The sequence below is a fragment of the Eublepharis macularius genome, chromosome 1 (assembly GCF_028583425.1).
Source record: "Eublepharis macularius isolate TG4126 chromosome 1, MPM_Emac_v1.0, whole genome shotgun sequence".
Taxonomy (NCBI): Eukaryota; Metazoa; Chordata; class Lepidosauria; order Squamata; family Eublepharidae; genus Eublepharis; species Eublepharis macularius.
The window spans coordinates 107389025-107408231 of NC_072790.1; the positions used below are offsets into that span (position 1 = coordinate 107389025).

Genomic DNA, 19207 nt, shown 5'->3' on the forward strand with positions numbered 1-19207 from the left:
TATGCTATTTACAATGTCCATAAAAATATGCCAAGGCCTCATTTTCTCATTATTAAGAGGCTTCTCTGGAGTAATTTCAATGAATTTTAACCACATAAATGCCAGAATAGTGGTGGTGAATTGCTAAGTTTTCATTAAAATAATGGGGGGGAGGGGAGTGAGAACAACTAAGGTGAAAGGGGAATGCTAATCTGCCAAATAACACCACTCAGCTAAACCCCTGGAACTCTTTTCTTCCATAACATCATCCAAAACGTTTTAAAAAAAGATTTACCAAATATTTATATTTCTTTTCAAGTAGCTTTAACACCACTGTTCTACTATAACAGGAATGCTAAAATTACAAAACAAATAAGGACAATTAGAACACTTGCTTTTATGTTTAACTGTAAGCAAAAACCAAAATCCCCACATTCTCTTAAAACAAAATACATTTTAGATTATTTGAAACATATACCATTTTCTTTAAGATACAAAGCCATAACAATCCCATTGAGCTGGGAGGTTAGAGCGGCTGTGAAGGGAAAGGCGGAAGAGGAAGTGCGCCATTTTGAAAGAGGGCAAGGGCAAGCCCTCATTGCAACTGGAAGTGGGCCATTTTGGAGAAGGGTAAGGGCAAAGCTTCGATTCAAAATCATAGAGAAAAGACGCCCACCATTTTGGACAGTTAAAGCACTAACTTTTGGACAAAATACTAGTAAAATAAGGAATTTAATTTGGGAACTAAAATATTTAAGCCACGGAATTCCGGAAGAGAGCAGACTTGTGGGAGCGGAGCAAATCAAGCCCCACGATGTCGAAAAAGGACTGGCAGTCAGCATTTGATAATCTGGATAAGAAAGTGGCAGAAGGCAACAAAGAATTAAAAGATGTAATACAAGAGATGATGAAGGATCTCAAGAAGACAATTAAATCTGAAGTGGCGGAGTTAACAAAGAGTATCGACGAGGTCAAGAAGGAACTTCAGACGATGCAGCAAAAAGTTAATGAGGTGGAAGAAAAGACGGAGAAGCTAACCACTACATTTAAAGCAGAAACCACATGTTTGAATGAAAGAGTGGCGGTGATGGAATGTAAATATATGGAGAGACAACTTAGATTTCGTGGCGTACTGGAGGAGGAGGGGAAGGTAGCCCAAAAACAGATATCGGAAATACTAGCAGAATTCTTGAATAAAACTATGGAAGAGATTGTAAGACATGTGGACGTGGCGTACAGAATTAATTCAAGATATGCAGCTCAAAAAAACCTGCCTAGAAATATGATTGCGCAGTTTATTACCAAAAAAATGAAAGAAGATATTGTGAGCAAGCAATTCCAAAACCCACTGGTAATGGAAGGAAAAAAGGTGAGACTAATGAAGAAGTTACCTAAAAAAATCCTGATAGAAAGGAAAAAATATAGAGATCTGACTCAGATCTTGAGAGAGTTGAATATAAGATATAGATGGGAGATTCCAGAGGGCCTGAGTTTTGAATTTCAAGCAATTAGGAGAACTATCAAATCGCGGCATGAGATGGAGATGTTCTTGTTGGACAATGATAAAGACTTACCTAAAAGACCCAGAATTTGATCATGGAGTGTAAAGTAATATCGTGGAATGTAAACGGACTTAACTCACCTTCCAAGCGTAAAGCTATTTTTCATTGGCTATCCAAGCAACGTTGTAATATAATTTGTTTACAAGAGACCCATGTTAAAAAACAAGACCAAAAGTACTTTAAAAATAACAAACTAGGAAATGAATTTGTCGCCGCAGCAAAACAGAAAAAAAGGGGAGTTGTGTTATATATCAAGGAGGAGCTGCAACCTAAAATGATATTTAGAGACTCTGAAGCCAGATATCTTGTGGTGGAAATTATTTGAAACTCCCAAAAGACGCTAATAGTAGGGATTTATGCACCAAACGGAGCTAAAGACAATTTTTTCAAATAATTACAGAAACAATTAGATGGAGTAACCTATTCAAAAATAATCCTGGCAGGTGATTTTAATAGAGTGGTAAATCTACAGGAAGATAAAAAAACAAAGGGAACTCAAAAGAAACGGGGATTATTGCCAAAATCTTTTTTTGAAATACAAAACCAGGAAAATTTGGAGGATGATTGGAGAAGAAATAATTCCAAAGTCAAGCAATTTACTTATTACTCGGCAAGGCACTGATCACTATCGAGAATTGATATGATCTGGGCCTCTAAGGAATTAGCAATATGGACTAAAGAGGTTGAAATTATGCCCAAAGTAAGCTCAGATCATAATCCAGTTATGTGGAGATTTGGGAAATGTACTAAAAAAATTAGATGGAGAATTAATGAAGACTTACTGCAACAGGAGGGCAATTTAGATCTGCTACAGAAAGAAACCAGATTTTTTATACAATACAATTTGGATAAATCTGCACCAACCTATAAAGTATGGGATACGTACAAAGCTGTTATGAGAGGTGTCTTAATGGACTTAAATGCGAGAGACAAAAAAAGAAAAGAAGAAAAAAGGAAAGAAATTCAGGAAAAGATAAAAACCAAAGAGACTCAATTAAAGAAAAGACCGGGGGGAAAGAAATTACATTTGGAGATAAAGATTCTACAAGAACAATTAAAAGCAATGGAGAACAAATAATTGGAATGGGAATTGAAGAAACTAAAACAAAAAACATTTGAGGGTGCCAACAAGCCAGAGAAATATTTAGCTTGGCAACTGAAGAAGAGGAGGGAAAAAAGAGTGATAACTAAGATTATAGAAGAAGATAAGACATTAATGGATCAATCAGCCATAAGTAGAGCATTTTATAAATTTTATGCCAAATTATATCAGAGTAAAGTGGTAAATGAGGATAGTATTGATCAACATTTGAGTAAAATCGATTTACCAAAGCTATCTGAGAAGTGGAAGGGAAAATTAAACGCTGAAATAACAGAAACAGAAATTATGGATGCAATATATTCGACTAAATTGGGGAAGGCACCAGGACCTGATGGAATAACGGCTAAATTTTATAAAGTAATGGCAAAAGAGGTGGTGCCTTTCCTGAAAAAAGTGATGAATAGGATCTTAAAGGGACAAAAGATTCCAGAAACCTGGAATGAGGCTAATATATCATTGATTCCAAAAGAAGAGCAGGACCCATGTAATGTAAAAAATTATCGACCTATATCACTGTTAAATAATGACTACAAGATTTTTGCGAAAATATTGGCGGAGAGGCTGAAAGAATGACTGGCTGAATTAATTGCAGGAGAGCAAGCAGGATTTTTACCAAACAGACAGATCAAAGACAATCTAAGGACTGTAATAAATGCAATAGAATACTATGACAGACACTGTGAAAATGAAGTTGGTTTCTTTTTTGTGGATGCAGAGAAGGCTTTTGACAATTTAAACTGGAATTTTATGTTCGCCACAATGGAGAAGTTACAGATGGGGAAAAAGTTCATTCAAGCAGTAAGAACTATATATAAATACCAGTGTGCAGTAATTGTAGCAAATGACGAACTAACTAAGAGATTGGAAATACGGAAGGGAACAAGGCAAGGTTGCCCATTGTCTCCACTGTTGTTTGTCTTGATATTGGAAATCTTATTGATGCAGATACGAGAAGACGACGCCAGAAGAGGTATGAAGATTAAGGGATTTACATTTAAAGTCAGAGCCTTAGCGGATGATGTAATGGTTATTGTAGAAGATCCAATCCAAAATATACCAAGATTGTTGGATAAGATAAAAGAATTTGGTGATTTGGCTGGATTTTGTGTTAATAAAAGAAAATCTAAGATATTATGCAAAAATATGGTGAAACAAAGACAACAAGAATTAACGGAAATCACCAACTGTGAGGTAACACATAAAGTAAAATATTTAGGAATAGAGATTACTGCTAAAAATATTGACTCATTCAAGAATAATTATGAAAAGCTGTGGCAACAAATTGATAGAGACTTAATCAAATGGAGTAAGTTGAATTTGTCATGGCTGGGAAGAATAGCAGTAATTAAAATGAATGTATTACCACGAATTATGTTTTTATTGCAAACAATACCAATAATAAGAGACAATAAGCAATTTGAGAAGTGGCAAAGGAAAATATCGGACTTTGTATGGGCAGGTAAGAAGCCTCGAGTGAAGATGAAAGTTTTATGTGATGCCAAAGAAAGAGGGGGACTACAATTACCAAATATAAGACTATACCATGAAGCAATATGTTTGGTGTGGCTCAAAGAATGGATGTTGTTAGAGAATCTTAAACTTTTAACACTCGAAGGATATAAAAAAATTTTTGGTTGGCATGCATACTTATGGTACGATAAAATTAAAGCGGACTCTATGTTTCTGCATCATTATATTAGGCGAAGTCTCTTCACGGTTTGGCAAAAATATAAAAAATATTTGGATGAAGGTATCCCGATGTGGGTGGTGCCAATGGAAGCTACTGACCCGAGGATAATTTATAATAGGGAACAATGTTTGTCATATAAAGAGGTGTTGAAAATGGAGCAGAATATGATTAAGCTTAAAACAGATGACGAAGTATCCTATTATGGATGGTTCCAATATAGGCAGATTAAAGACTTATATGATTCGGATCGTTTAAAATCGGGATTTAAATGGAAAAACTCGGAATTGGAAGAATGTATACTACAAGAAGGCAAGAAAAAGATTTCTAAAGTTTGTAAGATTTTGTTAAAATGGTATACAGAAGATGAAACTGTTAAAGTCCAGATGGTGAAGGGGGCTATAAACTGCAATAGAGACATAACAATGGAGGCATGGGAATACTTATGGAAAAATACATTGAAGATATCGACTTGTACTAATATTAAAGAAAATGTTTACAAGATGATATATAGATGGTACCTAACGCTGAAGAAAATAGCATATGGGAACAACAAAATGTGAGACAAGTGTTGGAAATGTAAAAACCGTGAAGGTTCATTATATCACATGTGGTGAACCTGTGAGGTAGCAAAGCAGTTCTGGGGAGATATTATAGAAGCTATGACTGCAATTTTACAAATCCAAATAAATAAGAACCCAGAACTGCTGTTGTTGAATTTGAATTCGGAAGGGATTCCCAGGCAACATAGAACATTACTATTTTATATGACAACAGCAGCGAAAATTTTATACGCTCAGAAGTGGAAGACGCAAGAAGTACCATCTATTGAAAATTGGATACAAAAATTGCTGTACATGGCAGAAATGGACAAAATGACAAGAAAACTGAGAGAACAGAATCCAGAGGAATTCTTTAATGATTGGGGGAAACTAAAACAGTATTTGGAAAAGAAGTGGGACGTAAAGGGAGAATTGTGGGTGTTAGATAACTATTAATTTGGCAGAAGGGAAGAGAAGAGGATCTTTACAGGAGGAGAAGAGATAAGTTAGAAATATATTGTAATTGTTAATTTGATTTTAGATCTTTTAGAATTTAATATATAATATCTATTTTAGTAGTATATTAGGACAGATAAGAAAAGGAAAAGCGATATAAGTAGTAGATTTAGACAGCGGGTTGGAAAACTGTTGGAAGTTTGACATAAAGGGGGGAGGGGAAAGGGTGGGGGAATATGGAAATGAGGGTATTAATTAAAAAAATTTGTAATATTAAATTTTACTCACTCAATAAAAAATTTATTAAAAAAATACCATTGTTTCTTTATCAACTAAATTACTCTGTCATAGCTAGACCTATAGGAGAACAGTTGTTGGATTTGACCAAGAAAGTCATAGAAGATACCTTTGCACAGAGAAAAAGGGGTAGCACCACCCCACAAAGGGAGTCTAGAGGCCTAGAATAGAACAGCCTTGGAGAGGAGCATGAAAAAGAGGAGTAACTCATTTAAATGGCCTTTTGTAGATTGGAAGAGCCATCTAATTCATATCAATATAAACAATGTATTAAGGCCCAGGTGCAGAGAGCATCTGAGAATGGCAGGAATAAACTTCACAGAAGTTAGAGATAAAAATCATGGATGGGTATATTGGTGGAGGGCTTAAAGATGTTAATATGTAAGAGAAGTTTGTAATCGTTAATTTTACATAGACTTTGTTAAGAAAAAAGGTAGCAAGAACGAATTAACAATTTTTATATACTTTTAAGATGTTTCAAATATTGATAACCTTGCCTGGTGTTTGAAATTATAAGATAATTAGTTAGCCAGGAATTTGCAACATTTGAGGGAGGACAGTGCATTATTGTTAGGAAATGGTTCAAAAACCCTATGAGAAATATTGATCAGTAGCTTCTTCCTAGAAGGGTCTCCTTGCCTGAGACCTCTTTATCCTTCAATAAGATACCTTTTTGGATGCATGTAGTTGATCTCCTTTAATGATCTATGTAGCAATGATGGATGGTATGATTTTCTATTGATTGAGCCTATATTAAGAACGCAGAATAATCAACGTTTATTAATAAAGGCTTAGAATGGAAGAAGAGATTCTGTGATAGTATTACTTGTGTACTATACCCAATAACAAATACGAGGGTGTACCAAAAAAAGTTCAATTTGTTTTGGTTCTAGGGGTTCCAGAACAATTCCATTCCATTACTGGTTTGTTCTGGGTGGGCCAGTACTGGCTTGGATCTAATCCGTTTGGGGTTTTTTGGTTTTCAGGAGTTTCAGCCCGTTGCATGCACAAATGTAGAGACACACGCTGTTCTTTAAGGGGGGGATGAGACTCCGGGACAGCTGTTTTTGCATGCAATGGTACCAAAATCGCACAGAACAGTCCCTTTAAAGCAATGACCCACCAAGTTTGAGGACACCAACAATAGGGTTTAGTGTTTACGGACACCAAAGAATGCTTGGGGAAGGCAAATGTCAAGGCATGCACATGCTGTTCTTTCCAAGGGGTGGGGATGGGGTAAATGAGGCTCTATTCACGCTTCTCCTGAAGCACATGAAGTCACACAACAATGGACTCCAAAGAAGGTAAGTGTGGGTGGGAGCACAAAATGGCAGGAAACTTAGTGACAAAGTGGTGGTTGCATGCCACGCCGGCATGGCGAGCGGGCAAGGTGATTGCATGGCATGCCGGCAGGACAGCACTCCGTTGCCAACTGGCACAGCGCAGTAAAATATATTAAAAAAATCCTGCTTGACTAACAAAACCAATACATTATTACCTTTTGAGTCCTGCTTTTATGCCATGTTTCTCTGTGCCTTGTAGTTTCATACCAACAATGAGAGGAGAATCCTCACCCAAATCTGCTTTGCAGCAGCCTGTTTAGATACGCCTCTGGCCTATCCGTACATTGTGCATAAAAGTGTGCAGAAAGGGAGTGCAAGATGTTGGTTTTTCCTTTATGGGAAAGGAAGCAGGAGGAGGAAGGATGGCCCTATTTTCTTCTGGTTTTTTACTAGTGAAAGTGGGCCACTGGATACCTTACTGGCTGCCAGCCTCCCTTTCCAATTAAAACCAATAGCTCAGAGTTGAATGAAAACAATAAAGACAATATGACAGGAAGAACTGAATGAGAATGTCCCCTTGGTGCACCCAAAAATTAAAAATCTGACTAGATTAGTCCTTCCACATGGAACAGTGATCTGGAAAGACGGGTGTGCTTGTGTGTGCAAGTCTGCAATGCACATGCCTGCTACTTCCCTGTCACTTAACACTAGGTTAACAGTAGAGATGGGGACGAACCGATGTACGAACAAAAGCTAAGGGCATAGTCTCTTCCTTTTGGATCCAATTGGTCACATGATGAAAGCAAAAAGACTTGCCATAAAGGAAAACAAGATGCTGCAGGACGGCCCACCACTACCTGGCCTCCTGCGCAGCCACTGCACAGTAATAACAGAAAATAAACACACACTTTTCAGTGAGAGGGAGCTATTACAGCTTTCTTTCCCAAATTTGTTCTGCTGTTCCAGATGTTGCTTTACTGTGTATTTCCAGCTTATTTTTCCTCTTAGTAACAAATCTAAAATGTTATTTGTGATGTACTTCTTCCCAGGAGTTAAATGATTTGTTGCAGCCCAGCAGCAAGGGGCAGGGAGGAGGGAGGAGGCAAGGCTAGAAAAATTACAGACTGCGCTGTTAGAAGTTAAAAGAGGCCAAAACTTTATTGAAACAGCTTATGGAGCATTGGTGATGCACAAGGGTCAGATCCTGAGAACTGGCTGACCCGCCTGCCAGTCAATGAAATGCTGCATCCTCTCAGCCCATTGCTGAGGGGTGGGGGGACTGAGGAGCAGCAGCCAATGGGATGCCACGTGAGCATTTACCTGTATAGATCCCCTGCCACCTGGGAGTGAGTATACCCCAGCAGCCCCCCACTAGGCATGCACCACCATACCCACTCCCAAGATTTCTTATGGGAAGCCCCTTACTGGGGAGACTGGGCACGCAGGCCTGTCTCCCCACAAAAGGATTCTATCCCAATGCCAAACCATCACAAGAACCACAAAACAGTTCTCATCAACACTCCTAAAGCTGCAGCTAGCACAGAAGGCTGTCCCTGACATCCTGCAGGCAGATGTTCTGTCCAGAACTGGATGGATGCAAACCATCTGGCCAGTACAAGGCCTCCAACTGATGAGAAATATCTAGGTGAGGGATAAGCAACCACCAGACCAGTGCACAATACTGTGCCCACAAATCCAAACAGACAGACACAGTCCTGAAACAGCTTAACTAGAAGTATTAGTGGGCCATCAAGGTCAGGCATATGCATGACCAATATATGTGAGACCACTAGTGCTCAATGGCTTGGATCTGAGGCGCATGGAAGCCCAGGTAGTGGCCACAATCCTGAACAAGTGAGATGCAAATTCCATATGTGGCAGGCCAGCCACTGACAGACATGATCTGAGGAGGCAAGTAAACTGGTACCAGTTTACGGGAGAGCGGTCAGTGTGAATCAGGAGAGGGCCATGGCTAGATAGGCCCTGATGGCCTGAACTAGGCAGAGAGCTGTGCCCATTGCTGCCTACAGAAAGACCTGCATTTAGCTAGTGTTCATCACTGGCTCCCCCTTGAGGTACTGGTTTCAGGGCCAGTGATTTTTCTGTTAGGTAATGCACCAGGAGCTAGGCAGGGTTGGCCTTGGTTAGTAATTTGATAGAGACCTCCAACAAAGACCAGGGTTGCAGAGGCAGGCAACGGCAAACCACCTCTGTTAGTCTCTTGCCATGAAAACCCACTGTCCCCAGCTCTGCTGGTCAGCCTTGGAGTGCTGGACCACAATAGCGACCCCCTGAGCTGAAAGGGAAATGTCCCAGCAGTCCAAGGCCTGCCCAGAGTGTGAAATTGTGCCACTAGCTCTCCCACACAGAAAGCCACCAAAAAGGTTAGAGGAAAAGTTGGGCCTCAAAAGGGGACCGACAAATGTTTGGAACCTGCTGCAAACTCCTGTGCAGCACAGACAAGGTGATGGGGCAGCGCTGGTCAGCAAGGGCAGGTGACAAACGCCTCTAGCCCTCCAAGGCCCTCTGGGCCTCAAAGGTGTTACATCGGTCACAAAAACCATGGATCTTGCTAAAGAAAGAAATAGCAGCCAGGTGCATGCCTACAGTCCAGGGGGCCAGGTCTAACTCCAAGAGGTGAGCCAGGTATCACAGGACCATGATTTGTGAGGTGGGCAAGCCAGCAGGCCCTCCTAGAACTAGTTGCGAAAACAGGAATTTGGCCAAAGCTACTGAGTAGACCAAAAAGATGGATGCTGCAACAGAGTTGAGTATTCTCTGCATTATTGTTTGCTCCCAAGTTGTCACAAGTCCTCTGGGAAGGAGTCTGGGGTATGGTGTGCAGATGGAATCAGGCTGAAGAATCCATCCAGAATTGAGACAAGGCATCTGCCACACTGTTATCTGTGACTTCCACACAGTTGCTAATTGAAAGCAGATGAGAATTGAAGCATATATGACCTGTCATTAATCAGTCTGAGCCAAACAGTTCACTTGAGTGCATGTGTTGAGGTCTGTATATGTTCAATCCAGATGAATGACAATATATAATGGATGTGATGTAATCAATTTATTTATCACACATTGCTATTGCATACTTTTGTTTATTACTTATATTGAATTGAGATAACAGTGGCTTTAAGTGCATACTTAGAGGGCCCGTGTTTTTCTTTCTGTATTTTGCTTGCTCTCTCTTTAAGAGCCTCTGTTCTACACACTGTTACTTGTACCTGCTACATACTGGGCTGAAAATGAGAAGTTAGCAGAGGGACAAACCAGTACAAAACGACGAGATGTATGATTCGCTCAGAGCAAGACGACTGATGATTCAAAATGCACATGACGGCTTGGTTGTTGCACCAGATATACACCCACTTCTCCCAGACTACTCCCACCAGACCACAACCATGACCAAGATGGGGAAGAGTTCAAGGAATGTTAGATACCACAAGATACCCAACCCAGCCCATTTCTGTACATACCAGCACCCACTGAGAAAGACCCCAAAGCCCAGGCTGCCCGCTGGGTCCGAATGCATCTCCAGGTCTGGACCCAAGATCCCCAGGAGTCCTGCCACAGAGAAACCCCATTGTTGGCTGCCAAGAAAGACTGCCATATTCGGAGATCCTCCTTGATGCCCTTCATTAACCGAATGTGATGATGAGGTACAAAGGCATTGCCCGTGGCCCAAGTGAGAAGTGTGCAGAAGGCATGGCCCAGGGACACGACCCGGCAGGCAAAATCCAGGTGCCCAATAATGGACTAGAGTGCCCTCAGGGTGCATTTTTGGTGGGACAAGACCAGGGAGACAAGGTCCCAAAGATGCCCTAACTTATAGCGAGGGGACAGGACAATCCCGCTACAGAGTGCAGTTCTATACCCAGGTATATGAGTTGCAAAGCCAGCAACTCAGTCTTTTCCTGGACCAGCAGGACCCCCAGATTCCATGCCAAGCCCTGAAACGCAAAGAGGCAATCTGTGCAGGCAGAGCCAACAGTGGAAGCAATGATGAGGAAATCATACAAATAATGGTTGATGTGTGGTACTCTATGCACTCTTTAGCCACCCACTCAGTGAAAGTGCTGAATGTCTCAGTGGCAGTATAAGCCACTGAGCACCCCATGGGCATAGCTTTGTCAATGTACCACTGGTCCCTGAACCCAGCAGACAGTAGCCATTGGATGGACTGGGAGCAAGTGAAAGGCAGACTGCACATCACATTTGGCCATAAAAGCCCCCATGCCAGAGGACCGGACGAGCAACGGTGTATATTTTACCAAGCACAGCTCGGGGGGGGGGGGGGGGAGATGGCCTTGTTGACCATTGGATCATCCATTGTTGACCAATGGATATGAAAGATGGTGGATGAGCCGGTACTTCCTCTGGGCCTTCTTAGGGACCACCCCTCATGGAAAGATTCTTAAGTTGGGCAAAGGGGGGGCATGAAATGGACCCGTGTACCTACTGGTGGAGACCTCCTTACAAATTTTTTCCACCATGACCTCTGGCAATACCCTGGCAGATGTGAGGTTGCCAGACATGGTGGAGATACATGGACCAGGAAAGGAGATCCTGAACCCGCTGGATAAACCCTCCACTTGTTGGGATAGTGAAGTAACAGTGGAAGGCATCAAGCCATACAGGGGTGAATGCCTGCACCAAGCTCCCAGATGCTGAGCTACTTCCTGGCACCTGCAGGTTGGGCAGCAGAGGTGCTAGATCCTCCCTCTTTAAGGGAGCTGCTGGCAGAGAACTGGCCTTCCCAAAAAGGCTGCGAGGAAAAAGAGCTGCAAGGGTAGAAAAGCCAGAGGTGCAGCCCGAAACATCCATTGCAGCTGTGATTGAACTGGCACAAGGGATGCTAGCACTCCCATGGTTGTACTCCCACTGTCACTGTCTCAGAGCCACAGCTTTTGGCTGATGAGGTCCCACCTTGCCCTGATGTTGTGAGAGGCCCTTTTATGGAAAGCCTCATCTACTCAATGGTCATGGTGACTCCGGCCAATGCCTGGGCTCACAGGATGTTCCCCGTGTGGCTTGTCAGGTGCCAACACCTCTCGGGGTAGGCAGCCTGAACTACCCCCCCCCCCCCCATAAAAACTGCGAATCTCTCTAGCCAACTGCTGAAGGTGTGCTTCACTGCCTCTTCTTTGGACCCTTTCCTGTTCCTCATTGATGGGGGGGGGAACCACACCCATCCTCCGCCTCCAACATAATCAGAGTAAAGAAGTCCATTTAATGGCCATCCAAGATACATTCCCTGACCTCATGGGTGAAGTGGATTCCACAGCTAACCTTTTCAACAGGGTATCTTGCTAATGTTGCATCAGAAGCAGGCAGAACTATAGCACTGAGCAGAATATCCTAGGTTTTTATTTAAGTACTTATTCACTGAGAAGCATACTACTGAATTTCCATTTACTATTTGCTACCAGCATGGTAAACCAGCAAACAATGGAGGGTATTTCCATAATACCTTTACTCCATATGTGCTGGATGTACAGAGAATCTGCAACCTTTTTCACAACTGATCATAAATTGCAATTCTAATTTTTATACATACTGTATTGCACTGTGTTAACAAATTCAATATCTACCTCTTAAAAACAAAAGCTTAAAAAGAATTGTTAGTTCAAGGCATTATCAATTAAGACTTTCAAGAGTCATCATGAATCAGCCCTAAGCATAACAAAATTAATCAGATGCAATCAGCAACAGAGATGTTCTTACCATCCATTTTTTAAACCACACAGCTCTGAGATCAACCAGAGCCAAGAAACATACTGGATCCAATGATTTTAAAGAAACTCTGTGGTTTGGTTCATGTTTTACTGACAGAAGTGAAAGAGTACTCTCCATTATTTCTTCCATGAACCTAAACAGGTTTAAAATAAAGCGCCATTTAAAAAAAAGCCAATCTTTATATTGATTACATCAATATTTTAAGCTTATTCGTACCAGTTATCCATCTATATCATCCAGATAAATACACTATGAAGGAGGAATCAAATACATTTAACTTTGTTCATGTGGAAACAGCAAGTATTATAACATGACTTAAGAAGTCCAGAAACTGAACATGCTATTCTTTTCTATACACCACTGAAATGAAGTCACATTCAGAAGAAAATTATTATATCATCAAAGTGCAGAATTGCAATATTGTGAATAATTACTGGAAAAGAATAAATACGCAGCAGTTAAATTGCCAGAAGAATTGAGACAGGTAGAATCTTCTAAATTTAACCAAGACCCAGCAGAAAGGCAAAGTATATGTAGTCCTAAAGTACCAAAATCAGGCTAGCATAGAGAAATATGACATGAAGAGACTTCACTTCCAAGTTACAGGTAATTTCCGGCATTGTATTCAGTTCACATAAAGGGCAGTTAGTTTAGAGAGCTGAGATAAGGGATATTATCCTTACTACATCCACCTTAGACAGAATGGAAGAAGTGAGTAAAACTGCTCATGGAACTTAGACAGATGACCATCATTATTTCATTTACTGTGCTATCTTACACAGAGTTTTTTCAGACTGGAGTAACTGTGCACAGGATTGTACTGTTAGTACATTAATAAATTACTATGTTATCCAAACTGCTATACACATGGAGGCCTTGTAACAAGCAAAGGCATCCACTTGCTGGTCCTGAACACATATGTATATTGCAGGGTATTTAAAACAATATTTTGGGATCTTTAACCTGTGCCCACCAAGATCTAAATCCAGCCCAGAATAACAAAGGGAATAAGCACTCTTAAAATGAAAAGGGTTTTTATTGAGATAACATAAGCCAAATTAAACAACTGTTAGATGAAATGAGATTGCAAAGCAGCAAACCAAAAAACCTTTCCCTAATAGCTACCTGTCTATAAGGGAAAACAAGGGGTGGGGAATGGGAGCATCCGACCTGTCCTGCAGAGTGTGAAAATCCCATAGAGTCCTGAAGTAGCGAGCAGAAGAAAGGAGTGTAGAGACAGAGACCAGCTCATGTCTTCAAGGAACCTGTGCCACACAAGGGCAGTAGCTGGAAAACACCTAAGGCTGGGTGAATAATAGATTAAGGAAAGGGCAGAACTCTTCCTGTACAATCACTAAGATAAGGAGAGGAACTAGCTGGGGTCGGTCCATTGCTCAATGTCTTGGAGGCCTAAGTCATTTATTAGGGTCATATTATTCAGGAAGGAAACGCCGAAGTCCTTGGGGGAGAATGGCCCTCCAGTTTAATCAGCCTAAGGTGTGCTTTAGGGAAGAGCAGGTCTGCATTCCATCACTTTTATGACTCACCACCTTGTTCTTGACAAGGTTCACTACTGCATAACAAGCCACTGCGTTACGTTTAATTTTGCAGGATGCAGACTCCATTTCCTAGTCCTAAGCCCATGTTAGAACCAATATAGGAGATCAAAATAGGGACCCCCCAGGAGGCAAGGATTCCAGGAGCTACAATTAATATTAGTAATTTAGCACAAAGAAGCAGCAAGTGGCAAAGGAGAATAAAGAAGATAATTGCTGAATAGTAATATACCTTTCTGGATGACGAATCCAAAAAGACGGGACTTCCCTCTGGTACTCATTTAGCAAACGTATCTGTCAATAAAAAGATAATTGTTTTAATTAGGACTGATTTTAAAAAATAATTTTGACTTAGAAAAACAAACTATGGGAAAGATATGTACCTTTTTAAGTAAACGAATTATATCAGGGTTACTTATATCAATACCCATTGATATAGCAGGAACATAATTATCTTCAGAAAGAAAGCACAGCTCTAAGTATTTTGCTGTAAAGAGAAAAATAATGGTTTCAATTTCAGTGCAACTGTACATTTCTTTAATTTAAAGGCAAATTTAAATAGTGGTAGCTCCAGAAAATCAAATGAATTTTGTGTGACTTAATGAACTTGCCTAAACTTGTGTAGAGTTCCCTTGTCATATATAATGGACAGGAAGAAAATGTTCTGGCATAGAATTTCAACACTTTGTCCTGTAAAAGTAAAAAATAAAGATAAATTCATGTAAATTTATTTTCAGGATACTAACCAAATCTATACAAAATTTACAGTTTAGACCAGTGCAGATTTACCGCAGTCTAAAATCAATGACATCTGCATAGGATTGCACTATTAATCTTGTGTCAAAGATTGCATTATACAGAGCATCACAGATGGACTTGCAGATCAACAAATGAACACCAGACACAATATAGTTACAATATTCCTTTGTGACCCTGTTCTGTGTACCCTGACTTTCAGAAGCGAGGTAGGCAGCAAGGCAACCAAAAACGAGGCTCAACTTTTACTCTTGTGGCTGTTGTATGGTTGTTTCATATATCTGGCTATTATTACCAAATAGACATTTATTGTGGATTTTTATGCTGTTTAGCTCAGATTATATACTTTATGTATTTTATTGTACCTAATTCAGGACTGAAAAGCACCTTTAGAATTATTCATTCTGAATGGAGTGCAAGAACTGCGTCCTACAACATTAGCGTCTAGATTTTCTATTCTACACTGTTCAGTGCCTACATTCATTGTGCCAACATGACAGACAGAGAGAAAGATAACAAAGAGCATGCTAGGCTAGATCCCTTTTCTTGGATATCTTATTTTTCTAGATACAGGGAAATTTTGCATGTTTATATGATTCTTCACCTAGACTGTAAAACAAAATTGTCCCAGAAAGCCTGTAGCCTATATGTTTTGTGATTAGAAAACAAGACATATTCATTTGCCTTCCAAAACTGCAAGCATTCCTATGATAAGTTGTATGTATGTGTGCTATGTTCTGTCAAATCACTTCCAACTTATGGTGACCATATGACTGAAAGACAAACAAAGCATCCTATCACTGACAGCCTTGCTCAGATCTCATTTTGGTTCTTCCAATAATAAATAATAGCTTGGCCCCAGAGCCTGGCAGCAGCCCTAGAACTTGAAGGGGAATATCCCTACCGCACCACTCCCAGAAACCCTACCTGAGCAGGCAGCAGGAAAGGTACCAATAATAAATAATAGCTTGGCCCAGAGCCTGGCAGCAGCCCTGGAACCTGAAGGGGTAGATCCCTATCACACCACACACAAAGAAAATTCAAGCTCCAATGCACTCTCTCTATCAAAATAACAACAGCAGCTGTCTCTCCCTCTACACTGTCTGCAAAGCCAGAGTTGGGAGCCCCCCTCCCCCCTGGTCTTTGCTCCCTTGTAACAAATTTGGAGCTCCACACTTGAAAGGAAGACCTGCCTATCAAGCTAAATTGGGCTTAGATTGGTGTTTCCAGGGCAACAGCAGGAGTTCAGACAGAGTTCAGACAATCCCTGCCTAAGTTGCCAAGGGAATTGATTGCAGGTGCCAGACTGTCTGGCTTGGTGAACAGCAACAAATGAGGCTTGCAACGACCACCTGTTCGTTTAGAATGGGGCTTCACGAACAGCTTGTTCTCGAACAGCAGATTGGGCTGTTTTTGGCTCTTTTTTTGTTCATATTGCTGTTCGTGCCCATCTCTACTCACAACCACCCACATGTGCTGCCTGTTCTGTCAAACTGCCATCTATAAAAAGTCTTCCTATATTACCAGTTAAACTGAGGAGATCTAAGAAGAAAGCCTGTGGTGGCAGTGAAAACCTTTCGAGAGAGTCGGGAAGGCAGCAATATATAGGTCACAAAAACAAAACCGGGAAGGTGTCCTTGAAGTTAAAACCTGGGTAAAGTACAGAATACCTGATGCTCTGTGTGAATGTGGGGGAAAGACTGTTGGCTGTGACCAGAGGTATCAGTTTAAGGTATAAGGTTTAAGGAACTGAATTGAAGGTACAAAGGCAAAAGGTTTTCAACAGTTTAAAAGCAAATCATTACAGCTGCCCTTCCCAAGTCTCAATCCCCTTCTGATTTTGTGGTTGTAGTTTTCTTTTTGTTTGTTGATTGAGCCAAGGGATAAAAAGTCTTTAACAATTTCAATTTCTTCATTGTTAGACTTAAAATTGTGTAATTACATGGTAGTCATTACTTTTGTCTTCTTGATGTTCAGCTACAATTCTGCTTTGGCATTTTCTCCTTCAACCTTCATCAGTAATTGTTTCAAGTCTTCACTATTTTCTGCCAGTAAAAATTGTTAATGTTCCTTCCACCAATTTTCACTCCATCTAATCTAGATTTCCTTATGATATGTTTTGCATATAGGTTGAACAGATAGAGAGAGAGTATAGCATCCCTAGCTATGGTATGAATTTCCCTTTGATTTCCTGGATTTTTTGGAATTGATCACTTGTTACTCCTTCATTGTTCTCGTCTATTTCTTTGCACTGGTTATTAAAAAAGATCTCTTTATCTCTGTGTGCAAATTGCATAAAAGATCCATTTAGAATTCTGATTCTATTTCTGTCACCTTTTAGTTTTGCTTCTAGTCTTTCTTTAGCAATTGTAAGAGTTTCACCAGTCATCAATCAAGACTTCTCCTTGCTTTTGGCAACAAGAACAGTCTTTGCACATTCTTCCTTGAAAGTATCTCTGGTTTCAGTCCATAGTTCTTCCAGTTCATGATTAAATAAACTTAGTAATGAAAATCTATTCTTTACATGGTCTTCAAACTGTTCAGCAATATTATTCAGATTATATTTCGGTATGATGATTCTTTGTGTTTCTCTTCAGTTTTTTTCTAATTTTTGATATTAACAATTCATAGTCTGTTCCACAATCAACTCCTGATCTTGTTTTAGCAAACAGAATAGAGTTTCTCCATCTTCTGCTTCCGATTATGTAATCTGTTTGGTTCCTGTATTGGCTATCTGGTGATTTCAATGTATACAATCATCTGTTAGTTTGCCTGAAGCATGTGTTTGCAATCAACAAGCTGGCTTCACAAAATTCTATGAGTCTGGGGACGGAGCTCCATTACCATCTGCGGAAGCAGAGGATTTGTTATAATCTCAAATACTTATTTCAGTGCTCACATTCTTTTAACAAATGTATTAAGAATGCATTATTATCAATAGAGAAATATGTTCTTGTAGAAGAAAATTAAAACTGTGCATACATAATTGTACGAATGCCGTTTTAAAGAAAATATACATACACACAATATACATGCCCATTTCCCCTTTATAAAGTAAAACTGACATCTATATGAAACATTTCATATTTAACTGATACACAATGTAAATTCAAATCAAGTAATACATTAGGTAAAGCAAAATGAAAAACTAGTATTTGCCTTACACTGAAATTGGGATCAGAATCCAAGAGGGATGCTGCAACATGTTTACGTAAGTTAGTCCAGCCCTCACAGTTTAACACATCAGATGGAGGTGCAGAACACAGCGTGTGCATTGCTTCCTGACGCACCTGTAATACCCAGGATAAGTATGTATAAGAACAATAGTCTCACACTTACATTCTCCCATCCTCCTAACCAGCACTCAGTGAATTTACTCTTTGCTGCCTACCACATCTATCCTCTCTATTTCATCTTCACCTTCTGTCTCCTTGTAGCAGCAACACAATATCATATCAGCCACATCCATTTCTCCTTGCAACCACTTGCTCTTTCCTGCACCATCTCTCTCTGCTCTCTATGATGCACATTTATTCATCATAAATCTTCACTACCACACATGCAATGCAAGATTACATACTATTCAAATGATAGCACCTCCCCCCCCCCCCCAGGGCTTTCTAGCCCCTTCTTTCCTACTTCTGCCCTGAAGAACTGCTGCCAGAGGTTGGGAGACCAGCTGGAGTGGCATCTGATTTACAATAGGGTCTGTGGTTTGAAGGATAAACTGAAAACCTCTAGGCATATACAGGGCTGTATAGGTCCCTGCACTGCCACACACGAAACCGTAATATATACAAAGATTGTCAGGAAAATGAGATTAAGTTATATAATAGGTTAAAATGCCACAAAAAAAATCATACTTATTGTTAGAAAGGTAATGACATCAGTAACCATCCTCATCAGCAATAAACTGAAAAGGCAACAGCTTACCAACTCCCACAATTATGACAAAGTAAAAGATAAAAGACGAGAATGTCATGTAATAGAAACTGTCTTAGGGTGAAGATATATGTAACATTTTTAGAGCTATGAGGCCACTATGAAAGGGCCCTCACCATGTTCAATTTAAATGTACCTATTCTCCATGTTTGCCCACTTTCAAGCAGATGCTGCCTGTGTGTCACAGCAAACTTTCATCAAGATCCTATAAACACAAACTAGTCTTTGGAGCAATCTTTAAACAAGTCCTTCCCCCCCAGTAATAAGTTTATAAATGAATGGATAAACTCACAAATCTTTATG

At 40.1% G+C, this 19207-nt stretch overlaps 1 protein-coding gene across 1 annotated transcript in view; it reads right to left on the minus strand.

Annotated features, from left to right (window-relative positions):
- Positions 1-19207, minus strand: part of TBC1D32 (TBC1 domain family member 32) — a 184032-nt gene that overhangs the window by 154259 nt on the left and 10566 nt on the right. Inside the window, 5 exon segments of the mRNA XM_054976881.1 lie at positions 12639-12783; positions 14439-14500; positions 14590-14693; positions 14818-14896; positions 18127-18252. Coding sequence (XP_054832856.1) covers positions 12639-12783; positions 14439-14500; positions 14590-14693; positions 14818-14896; positions 18127-18252 — 516 coding nt within the window.